Source organism: Juglans regia, chromosome 8 (assembly GCF_001411555.2).
Source record: "Juglans regia cultivar Chandler chromosome 8, Walnut 2.0, whole genome shotgun sequence".
NCBI classification, from domain to species: domain Eukaryota; kingdom Viridiplantae; phylum Streptophyta; class Magnoliopsida; order Fagales; family Juglandaceae; genus Juglans; species Juglans regia.
The window spans coordinates 2,416,831-2,428,930 of NC_049908.1; the positions used below are offsets into that span (position 1 = coordinate 2,416,831).

Consider the following 12,100-nt stretch of genomic DNA (forward strand, 5'->3'; position numbering starts at 1 on the left):
CAAAGTTCTAAGTTTTTATTGGCCGTTAAATCTTACGAATAATGCTACTCCTTATCTTAATTTTTATCATTTTTTTATTTTTTTATAATATATTATTAGATAATTAAAGATTATTTATTATATTTTATTTATAAATTTATCATCTAAATTCTAATATCACTTTACGAGATAATAAGGGAATGATAAAAAAAATAATAATGAATAGATTTTTCCTAAATTTTAACCTCTGCTCAGTAACTCTCCTCCATTGCCTTCTTTGGACAGTTAAAACCCTAATTTCCAAAAATCTGCAAATTATCAAAATCTGAATCCTCCCTCCACCCTGGTCTCTCTATCTTCGGCGGCCTCCCCGATCTCTGAGGGAAGCGAAAGGGTTGACTATTTCTGTGCCGCCGACGAATCGTATGGTGTTTCTTACTGCGAATAGAGGAATATCTGTTTTCGGCTGAATTTCGATGATTTTTGTATAGTCTTAGATCAAATATTGAAATTTTGCATCCCCGTTACGAAACTCACTTTCTTCCTGCATAATTCAGATAAATCTGGAAAAGAGTTAAGCGTTTCGTTTATTTTTCTTAGGTTTGTGATCGCTGAGGAAGCCATATTGGGAAACTTTTGAATCGATCAGTCGGTATTTTAAGTCAAGCGTGGGATTTTAGAATAAGATAACGATGAAAAACGTCGAGCGATTGGCGAATGTAGCTTTAGCAGGTTAGCTTCTACTTGTTCTGTTTTGTGACATTGCTGGGATTCGATTTTGTGCAATGGCGCATGGCTTTGTTTGAGATATTAACAGTGTTTGACATTTTTCAAACTTTCATGAATTCTTCTTTTGGTGAAGTGAAAAATACTGATGGTACTTGGAGTGAAAAATTCACGAGAAATGGACATGAGTTCCTGTTAAGTACTGCCTCAAGCGTGCATAAATTTGCTTAATTAAGCTGAAAATCTCATCGTATGGGGACTAATTTGGATTCACCCCCACCCTTTAATTTTTGATTGAGTGCCTAATTTCTTTTTCCTTTGGGGTCATCTCTCTCAAACGGCTTGACATCTCGGTATTTATTACCTCAATATACTCTGTGCTTTTTTGTTGTCTTCATTCGGCTTGATAAAGCTGGTTCTCACTTTTCGAATTTTCAGCAATAATTATTTTTTGTTGGAATGATCAGTTTATCATCCTCTTCGTAATATCCATCTGTAAGAACAAATATTCTCTGGACGTTAAAAGATTATACACATGCATTTTTACCTTGGATTGCACGGTTTATTTTGTGTAGACCTTTGACTACTTTCTCCACTACAAGCTCTATGCCGTATCATATTTCTAAAAACTTGGCATCTCCTTTCACCATTAACAAGAGATGTATGCTGGACAGTTGTAACCTGCATTGCATGTGTGGTATTTGCCTCTAAAAGAATTTCCTGGAGATGCTGGAGCTTGAGCCTATGCAATTTAATACATTACTTTTTAATGCAGGTTTAACTTTAGCGCCCCTCGTAGTTAAGGTGGATCCAAACTTAAATGTTGTTTTGACTGCTTGCCTTACTGTTTATGTGGGCTGCTACAGATCTGTCAAGCCAACTCCACCTTCTGTAAGTAAAGCAGCACCAATGTTCATCATCTTCTACATCTATGGTTTTGCTTTTTTAAATTGACTTCAGACCAATCTTTCCTGAAACATGTTATGTATATTTATGCAGGAGACAATGTCCAATGAGCATGCCATGCGTTTCCCCTTTGTTGGGAGTGCAATGCTGTTATCACTATTTTTGCTTTTTAAGTTTCTATCTAAGGACTTGGTCAATGCTGTATTAACATGCTATTTCTTTGTTCTTGGGATCGTTGCGCTTTCGTATGTCCTTTCTGCCTGGGATTTTTTTTCTGACTTTTTAATGTTTGCTTCATTATCTCATATATTCTTTCTTTCACTTTTTTCAGAGCAACACTGTTACCTAGTATTAAACGTTATTTACCAGAGCATTGGAATCAGGACGTTATTATGTGGCGATTTCCATATTTCCGTTGTATGTGGTGTCGATGGTTTTTATATCTCCTAATTCTTATTTTGATTTTTATTGTGAATTATCTTAGGCCCCGTTTAGATAGTGAGATGAGATGAGTTTAGATGGAAGTTGAAAGTTGAATAAAATACTGTTAGAATATTATTTTTTAATATTATTATTGTTTTGATATTTGAAAAAATTAAATTATTTATTATATTTTATGTGAGAATTTGAGAAAGTTATAATGATGAGATGAGATAAGATGAAACCGTTTCTGTATCCAAATTGGGCCTTAATGTGAAGTTTGTAGTGCAATCTATGTTTGTTATACTTGCATGAATCTGTTATTTTCACTTCTAAATTAGTACCAATAGTTTTTGATCAAGTATTTACTTTCCAATTTGATAGACTGCAATTTAGTGGGGCTGTCGTATTGTTGTTCTGAGTTGGTTTATATATATAACTGTTCATAACTGTTTTTTGGTTTAATGATGGATTGCAGCTGTTCTCTCAACTGCCTAGACAATATTCTTGTAGTTTTCTTTTACTTTATCACAGATTTTTTTAATTATAAGTAACAATAATTTCATTTAAAAGGCAATGCATAACCCAAGTACATGGGTTGTATAGAAACACCTAGCTAGAGTTAGAAACTCCTGCTTTGTCTAGTTTCTTTAATTTCAGTTTGGAGATGGAAAGTTTTGCTGGTCTAAACTTATGTGCATAACTATACTAATATCTCAAAAGGTTCACCTCGCATATACATCCCTATGAGCTTAGCTTATCTTTCTATAGCTTTATTTAACCCATTCTCAATCTTGAAATAAGAATTTAAATTATGAAAGAAAGAGCAGGAGGTTCTGTGTCCGGGGAATTAAATGCATTTATTTGGTTGAGTCTTGAACTGCTTCTTCTTTTAACACTCTTTTTAACTTCTATATGTCATTTTCCTATTTATGTGGGCTATTGTTGTTATAGACTTTAATGGTCTCAACTTTCATGATTTCTTTGTAACCGTTGCTGGTTCCTAACTAGGTGTAATCACATGTATACTTCCTGTGTACTTGGGCTATGCCTATTCTATATCAATAAAATATTGTATTACTTATAAAAAAAAATTTCTCTGTCATTTCCTGGTCAGTGCACTGTGATTTTATTGTTATAAGACACACAATCCATTGTGTTAAAACACTTGAGTGGTTTTCTGCTCCTCCATTCTCACATTTGATCCAGTTGACATTATCCTGGTTGTATTATGCACAATGATATTTTCCTTACACCCTTTTTACACAGCTTTGGAGATTGAGTTCACAAGGTCCCAGATTATTGCTGCAATCCCTGGAACCTTTTTCTGTGCATGGTATGCTTTGCAGAAGCATTGGTTAGCTAACAATACATTGGGACTTGCTTTCTCCATTCAGGTTTGCTAGCATCCTTTTAATAAAGACCTCTTTGTTGGTAGTTTCTCTACTTTATAAAAAATGTACTTTTTGATAAGTAAGTGAATATTTTATTAAACAACACAATGGTGTAGCCCAAGCATATGAGACGTATACAAGAGGAACACCTAATTCAAAAATGGGCATGCCATTCCTATGGAAAAGCAAGTATTCCGATTGGAAGAAATTTTCACCCATCCTGTTTCACTTATCCTTTCATTCCCCTGGGATTCTGTACAGCTAGACAATCACGGTTCATCACTCGGAGGGTGGGAATAGAAGCAAGCATTTCAATAAGAAAATCATGGAAACTCCGCATGTTAAAATCTATAGAGGCTGCCCAAGAACCAATGTATTGAAAAATATATATATATTTTTTTATAAATAATAAGAGTTATATTATCATAAATAGGCATAGCCCAAGTACACTGGAAGTATACAAGAGGAAATACCTACATACAACGACTAAAAAGATAGAAAAAACTAGAAAAACTCCAACACATCATCACCATTCATTACATTAGCCTTAGCCCATAGACATAGAGTTTTAAAGAAAAATTCCCTAATTTCATCCATCGATCGTTCTTTGTCTTCAAAACATCTCCCATTCCTTTCTAGCCATAGACACCACATCAAACACGAAGGAATCATTTTCCAAATGGCTGCAAAAGGTAGACTCCGCCCAGCATACCCCCAACAAGCTAGTAAATTCACCACATGCTTTGGCATCACCCAAGAAATACCCGTCCTTCCAAAAATGGCATGCCACAAGCTTTTAGACACCTCACAATGGAGAAACAAGTGATTAACTGATTCGCCATCTTTCTTGCACATAGAACACCAATCAACAATACAAAGACCACGCTTTCTTAGATTTTCAGTGGTCAGAATTTTATCATGAGACACCAGCCAACAGAAGAAAGCTACCTTATTCGGCACTTTAACTTTCCAAATACTTTTCCAGGGGTAATCACATACACCTTGGCAGGTTAAAGCATTATAAAAGGAGTGAACTGAGAAGCAACAATCTGTCTACACTTCCTTGGACAATTTTCAACTCATATAATCTGCTGAAAAAATTCTGAAATTACATTAACTTCCCAATCATCCATTGAATGAATCAGCCACAGTTGCATCTTGCTGGCTTGCAAACTGAAAAAGTGAAGGAAATTCATCCTTGAGAGTTAACTCTCCACACCAATTATCATGTCAAAAGTGAATTCTTGACCCATCCCCCACCTTTTTTTTTATAAGTTCAAATATTATAAATATCAATAGGAGTAACCAAGTACACTGAATGTAACAAGAAAACACCTTGCCCAAAAAGCCCCTAATGACCCAAAAAGCCCGTGAAAAGCAACCCAAAATACACCAAGCCCGACCCCAACCCCTTGTTTCCCACAGAACTAAAACCCTACCCGAAAACCCAACCCCAACCCCAATCCCAATCCCAACCCCAACCCCTTGTTTCCCGTCTTCACAATGCCCTCTCTTTAGACTTCCCTCTAGTTGAGCTACCACCCTTAGCGTCGTAGTTGATTGCCCAAGAAAGACGCTAAAACTCTCTGCTTTTCTTGAAACTTATTTTAATTTCAAGCGCGTGGCTTGCCTCAATCGCAGTGATTAGTTCTTTAAATTAGTCTTCACATCCTCCACGGGAAATTTCCACAAACTGCTGAATCTTGTTAACTTTAGGCATAACCCAATCCGCTATTGGAGGAAGAGAGACCAGGGGAGCAACATTATCCCCAGACATAGTATCTAGTTGCACTTCCAACTTAGACATTCTTCTACACAAGGCACCGACGCCAAATCCATCCCCCACCTTAAATTTGACATGTTACAAACTCCCGCCAACCCATTCGAATTGACTTCCATAATCCCGTCCCATAAGCTCCTTTTACTTCATTTGAACACCAACTACCCCACATATCCCCATATTTAACATCTATCACATTTTTCCATAATGCATCTTTTTCTAAATGATATCTCCATAACCATTTTCCACAAAGAGCTTTATTAAAAAGCCTCAAGTTACGCACACCCAAACCACCATTTGAAATCGGTTGACATACCTTATCCCAACTCATCAAATGAAATTTCTTTTCCTCCCTTTACCTCCCCACAAGAAATTCCTATAGATCTTTTCAATTTTCATAGAAACCCCAACCGGTAGAGGAAAGAGAGAAAGGAAATATGTTGGAAGATTGGACAGCGTACTCTTGATTAAAGTCAACCTCCTCTCAATTTTTTCCAGCTGGCTAACCTCCTCTCAATCTTCTCAATCAATCCTTCCCAAATTGAAACAGATTTATGGACGGCACCCAAGGGAAGAGCAAGATATGTCATAGGCAGCGACGATATTTTACACCCCAAAATATTAGCCATATCTGCTCGATTTCAACTGCTCGATGCGGAACTAAATTGTCTGTATTTCAACTGCTCGATTCTCAGTTTTAGTTAATGGCACTCCTGCTGGTTTTTTTGATAGCTCGAGGGGTTTGAGACAGGGAGATCCGTTATCCCCTCTATTATTTGTCATCGTTATGGAGGCGTTGAGTAGGATGATACAGGCGACTGTTGATGGGGGTTTCTTATCTGGTTTTAAGGTGGGAAATGGCTTGGGTGGCCCTTTTATTATCTCACATCTTCTTTTTGCAGATGACACTCTAGTATTTTGTGAAGCGGAGAGTAGTCAGGTCCAAACTGTAAGAGCATTGCTACTTTGCTTCGAAGCAGTGTCAGGGCTTAAGGTGAACCTCAGCAAATCTGAGATGGTACCGGTGGGGGAGGTTCATAATATAAGCAATCTTGCCAGTCTTTTGGATTGCAGGGTGTCCTCTTTTCCTATGAAATATTTGGGCCTCCCGCTAGGAGCATCGTTCAAGAATAGAGCTATTTGGGATGGGGTGGTGGAAAAGATAGAAAAAAGGCTGGCGGGTTGGAAAAGGGTGTATTTATCAAAAGGGGGGCGTCTTACTCTTATTAAAAGCACCCTTTCTAACATACCTACATATTTTTTTTATCTCTTTTTCCTATGCCTGCAGGGGTGGCAACTAAGATTGAGAAAATCTTTAGGGCATTCTTATGGGGAGGATTAGGGGAGGAGAAAATTTTCACCTAGTTAGTTGGAAAACGGTTTGTGTCCCAATTGTGCATGGTGGTTTGGGTGTTTGCAACTTGCGAACCTTTAATAAAGCACTATTGGGGAAATGGCTTTGGAGATATCATAGGGAGGGGGGAGCACTGTGGAAGGAAACTGTAGACGCAAGATATGGTGTTGCATGGGGTGGGTGGATTTCAAACGAAGTGAGGGGGGGGTATGGAGTGGGGTTATGGAAGTATATAAGGAAGGGGTGGAAATGTTTTAAACAACATATTCGCTTTGAAGTCGGTGAGGGTAACCGAATCCGCTTCTGGCAGGATGTGTGGTGTGGAGATCAGACTTTGGAAAGGGTTTTTCCGGCTTTATATCGTATTGCAGCTAATAGGGAGGTTGCAGTGGCTGATGTGCAGTTATTTTCTCATGGTTCGCATCAGTGGAACACTATATTTTATAGGGATTTTCATGATTGGGAATTAGACATGGTTACTGAATTTTTCAGCTTATTACATTCCTCGGGTACTTCTAGGGTTCAACATGATAGTTTGAAGTGGAGGTCTAAGGATCATAAGTTATGTACTGTTAAGGCGTATTACAACATTTTGATCACGTATGACCTTACTCCATTCCCTTGGAAGAACATCTGGAGATCTCGTGTGCCTTCCAAAGTTGCTTTCTTTGTTTGGAATGCCGCACTAGGGAAGATCTTGACTATCGACAACTTGAGAAAAAGAGGATGTGTGGTGATGGATTGGTGTTACATGTGCAAAAAGAATGGAGAATCGGTTTATCATCTCTTACTACACTGTGAGGTAACAAGGGTGTTGTGGGATGAGATCTTTCGGAGGGTTGACGTCGCATGGGTAATGCCTTCGAGGGTTGTGGAATTGATGGGCTGCTGGAGGAATTTGCAGGGTTGTCGTCAAGTGGCAACAGTATGGAAGATGATTCCGCTGTGTATCATGTGGTGCACTTGGATGGAAAGGAATGCGCGATATTTTGAAGATAAGGAACGTACCGTGGTGGAGCTGAAGAATTTCTTTTTTAATACTTTATTGCTTTGGTTTTCTGCTATTGTTTTAGTTGGGGACAATATTCAAGACTTCTTGTCTTTAGTTTATCGCTCTTAGAATGTATTTCTTTTTAGGAGTTTTGTGGTATACTACCTGTGTACATGGCTTTGGCCTTTTTCATTAATAAAATTTATCTCTTACATATCAAAAAAAAAAAAAAAGAGTTCCTCATTGTCCTTGTACCGTCTTGAAGCTCTAGTTATGCATTTGTCTTTAGTTTCTTGGAACATTTTTGTTTCTTTCCAATTTTATTTTGTGGTAGATAATATAACTTCTTGTAATGTTTTATGGTTAATTTTAGTAATTAAAGTTTATTAATGATCATCTAAGGTGTTACTTGAATACACAAGGTGTGTGCATGAGAAACACCGAGCAAAACAAAATGATGTTTTATAGTTAACTTTATCATATGCTTAATTCCCCATCATTTATTGACATAAAGTATTTAGTGATCTCTTAATGTTCAATATGGTTGTTTGATACTATGTTTGCATGATTTCCACTTCTATATTTGTTTGGAACTGCTATAGTTAATAATGTTTTAATGAGATGTATATTTAGTTCCCGTCCCGGATTTACTTTACCTTGAGAAGGATTTAAGGAACCACCTAAAAAGAGAGGGAACATCTGGTGCACGCTCTAGTTATCACTATTTCCTTTTTGGTAACTGGTGCTGTTTAAGACTTTTGTTTCTCTTTTTATTACTCTATGATTGATGTTAGGCATTTGATTAAACAGTATTTTGGGTTTGATTCATCGTCCTGACATGTCCCGCATCTGTCTCTTAATTGCATTTTTTTATCTCCTACTATCGTGCGAAAATAATGTCTTTTTTTAATGAATAAACTATTGTGAACACAATGTCAGGGAGATACTTTATTTGATTTGCAGGGAATTGAAATGCTTTCGCTTGGGTCTTTCAAGACTGGTGGCATCCTTTTGGTGAGGAGTCAGACATGGATTTAATTATAATTGTCTCCCCGGGAAGCACTTTTTATTCAAACTATCCTTTAACCCTATTATTTGATTTCTACGTTGATACATATCAAATGCACATTTCGCACACCTATATGTGTCAAATATCTCTGAGTGGTGTTAGATATTCTCTAAAATTTAATGGCCATTATTGCAAATATCTTGCTGCAAATACACTTGAGTGCTAGGATTATCAGGGGCTTGTGTTCACCTATATCAGTAATGAGCTAAACTTGAGCTACACCCTTTTAGGCTCAGTTGAAAAACAAGCTAAACTTGAAAACGCACAATGAGTTGTTTTGAACTCACAAGCCCGCCTGAGTATGAATGAAGCTTATTATAGACCATTGCAAATGCTGTTACTTATTTACATTAGATAGATTATTTTCAGGTTATTCTTGAATCGGTTGTTATATATGCTTGACTTGGGAATGACTAAGTTATCCATTATTTTATAGACGCGTCACCTTCTCCACAATTATGACTGCCAAGCACAAGTGTTTTTCTCTCAGACTTTTTTTATCATTAAATAATAAAAATAGAGAACGAGAAGAATGGGCGATGCTTTGAAAATAGAGAACGTTCTTTTGGGGGGGGGGGGTTATTTATTTTATCAATCTTTGTTACTTTGGGCTAAGGGCATTGTATTAGAGGGGGCTAATTTTAATGACTTGTATGCTTCTTTTTTTGTTATTATGATGTAATTAGGTACATTTCTCTTGTATACTACCTGTGTACTTGGGTTTTGCCTAATTATTAATAAATTTTTCTTAGTTATAAAAAAAAAAAAAATTTATTGATCTAAGAATAGGTAAAAGCCCAAGTCCACGGATCATATACAAGACACTGTAATCAAATCATTTCAATCTAAACCGTTTCGGACTGCTTTTACAACTCTGCTGCTGCTCTCTCCATCACTACAAACACTACATGCTGCTAGGAGGCACCCCCCCCCCGGGCGGTTTTTCTTTGTAGTATCCTGACTAGTGCAATCACAGTTTCACTAAAATTGTATTCCTATATGCCCTTTTAGAAGGAGGATGTGAAACCCTTTCCCTTTTTGTCGGGGAAACAATTCTTCTGTTAATGTACACGTCGGCACAAAATACTGAGATTTAAGCAAGAGAGCTTTCTTGCTATAAAACCCTAAAAGGCAAGAGAGCTTTGTTTCCCTAGTATCTTTTTGCTTGGCACCGTGTTTCCCCTGTAGTGGATATCTCTTTGACACCCATCAGACCTGGAATTCATTTAGTGCTAACATATTTGCCACCGTATTGCCTTTTATCGCCTATCTCTTGAGTAAGTTGTGTGTAGGTATAGCTTCTGGAAATGTTTGGAGTTTTTAGATTAAATATATTAAGAATATGTTCTGTTGCAGATCATCTGGCATTGCTGGGATGTTTGGTACCTGTACCTTAAACTTGCAATAAATGTGGTCTGATCAACTTTCTATATATCTATAACTTTTCCCTTCCTCACCCTTTACAGGCTGGACTTTTTGTATATGATATTTTCTGGGTTTTCTTCACTCCAGTGATGGTTAGTGTTGCAAAATCTTTTGATGCTCCCATAAAGGTTAGCAAACCAGTTTAATTGAAATCTACATGTGCCATGTTCGAATTGTCTATTGTATTTTGCATGTTGTGTTCCACAATTTTATAATTAATATTTGATGCTGTCAATGATTGTAATTGCACATACCATTCAATTCATCTGCAGCTTTTGTTCCCTACAGCAGATTCTGCTCGACCGTATTCCATGCTTGGCCTTGGTGACATTGTAATCCCGGGTAAGGTTGAGACTTTTAGATGATTTATCTTCTGCTTTATCCTTCTGTGAAGGATAACCTATGGTTAGTTAATTGTGGATAAGATGGATAGATGCCTGAAACTTTGCTGATGAATTGGTTTTAAATGAGATGACCTTTTGGAAGTAGACATGAAGTCTGGAAACCGCTGCATCCATATATCAGATTTTACATTTAAACTTTTGGACAGCTATTTAAATGCAAATCTTTTAAACTTAATTTATAGTGTAAAAATAGTAAATAAATACAAATTTGACGTATAGTGATGTGTCTATTTTTCCCCTATAGGTATATTTGTAGCTTTGGCTCTGCGATTTGATGTGTCTAGAGGGAAAGACAGCCATTATTTTAAGAGTGCTTTTCTGGGATACACTTTTGGTTTGGTGCTTACAATTATTGTTATGAACTGGTTCCAGGCTGCTCAGGTGACTATTGGATGCCTGTCTTTGTTTTATCCATCTTGATATGATACTTGTTGTGGGAAAGTTCCCTCACTCTATTTTATTGCCTGATCCTCGCTATTTTTTCTCAGCCTGCACTTTTGTATATTGTGCCTGCTGTTATTGGATTTTTGGCCGCTCATTGCATTTGGAATGGCGAAGTCAAACCGGTTTGTTCATCACCCTTATGTTTTGTGTTATTGGCACTAATTTTCTCCTTCCATTCTACTAATGCAATTAAATTTTGTACAATTGCATATACATAAAATAGAATGAGAATAATTCCTGGTAGCATCCATGCATAATCTAACCAGTGTCGAAGGGAACTAATTATCCACATGCCTAATTGAATGTTATCCCATAAAAGGTTAAAGACATTCCGCTTAAATGGATAAAGCCATGTTAGTCTCATAGAAATGAGAGAGAGAGAGAAGTAATTTATATAGTTTTATAAAATTGAATTTATCATGTAGAGGGAGGAACAAATAAATCAAAGGATTGTATCGAGCATGTTGGGATGTAATTCATTTGTATTAACTCTCTCTCAAAAATCATAAATTTTACTTTGTCGATATGTTTGTAAATATGGATTCAATAAAATTGTTTACTTATATATATATATATATATATATAAATGTTTGGAAATATGGAGCAGTTTTGGCCTGCAATTCCTTTTATGCATATTTGGTGGATTAAGATGTTGGTCTCTTTGTCATACAATGCAGTTGTTGGAGTTTGACGAGTCTAAGACTGCTAATTCATCCGAAGAAAGTAGTGATGCTAACTCTAGCAAAAAGGTGGAATAAGTTGAAAAGCCTCGGAACTCTGGCGTATCCCACCTTGTGGAAGAAAGAAATTACTGTTCTCAGGCGACCACTAATGCATTTAAAAGCTTAGTAGTGCCTAACTTGCAACTGCACGCATCTGTAACCCTCTATTTTTTTGGGATTAAGCAAGAAATAATATTTTAGCTTCTTATAACTTTTACAACCCTTTTTTTAAGTTCTTCCTTTACTTGCTCAATACAACGGAATTTTGTGCCCCTCCCTCCCTCCCTCCCTCCCTCCCTCCCTCTGTTTTTTTTCTTTTAAAAATCCATTTCCCTGGCCTTCTTGAAGTTGCAGAGCGTGCTGTGCGATGTCCTGGAGAGGGGAAAAGGTTTTCTTTGTATTTTCCATGCCTTGGGGAGGGGACATTTTGCTTTCTGATTCTGATTCATATTGCGTGGCTTTAGCGTGTTGCAAATGGGTGTTGTA

The 12,100-nt window shown here is 36.9% G+C and overlaps 1 protein-coding gene across 2 annotated transcripts; it reads left to right on the top strand.

The window, feature by feature from the left end:
- The first annotated feature begins 217 nt into the window (after positions 1–217).
- Positions 218–11,886, top strand: LOC109001020 (signal peptide peptidase-like). 2 transcript variants are annotated; one of them, XM_018978136.2, is made up of 12 exons: positions 218–402; positions 580–711; positions 1,481–1,596; positions 1,705–1,856; positions 1,943–2,028; positions 3,301–3,428; positions 8,514–8,564; positions 10,086–10,172; positions 10,317–10,386; positions 10,693–10,829; positions 10,937–11,014; positions 11,570–11,886. In XM_018978136.2, exons 2-12 carry the CDS (start codon positions 672–674, stop codon positions 11,648–11,650), a joined length of 1,026 nt encoding a protein of 341 aa, XP_018833681.1. In that variant the 5' UTR covers positions 218–402; positions 580–671; the 3' UTR covers positions 11,651–11,886. The 2 variants fall into 2 exon arrangements, with proteins under 2 accessions (XP_018833681.1, XP_018833682.1); XM_018978137.2 differs by having other exon boundaries at positions 249–464.
- Positions 11,887–12,100: the final 214 nt, after the last annotated feature.

Excerpts from the sequence above, each read along its gene's own strand:
- LOC109001020 (XM_018978136.2), top strand. The coding sequence starts at position 672 with ATGAAAAACGTCGAGCGATTGGCGAATGTAGCTTTAGCAG. Across the intron at positions 8,565-10,085 it reads AGACTGGTGGCATCCTTTTG|GCTGGACTTTTTGTATATGA; the intron begins GTGAGGAGTCAG and ends CACCCTTTACAG. Across the intron at positions 10,387-10,692 it reads TGGTGACATTGTAATCCCGG|GTATATTTGTAGCTTTGGCT; the intron begins GTAAGGTTGAGA and ends TTTCCCCTATAG.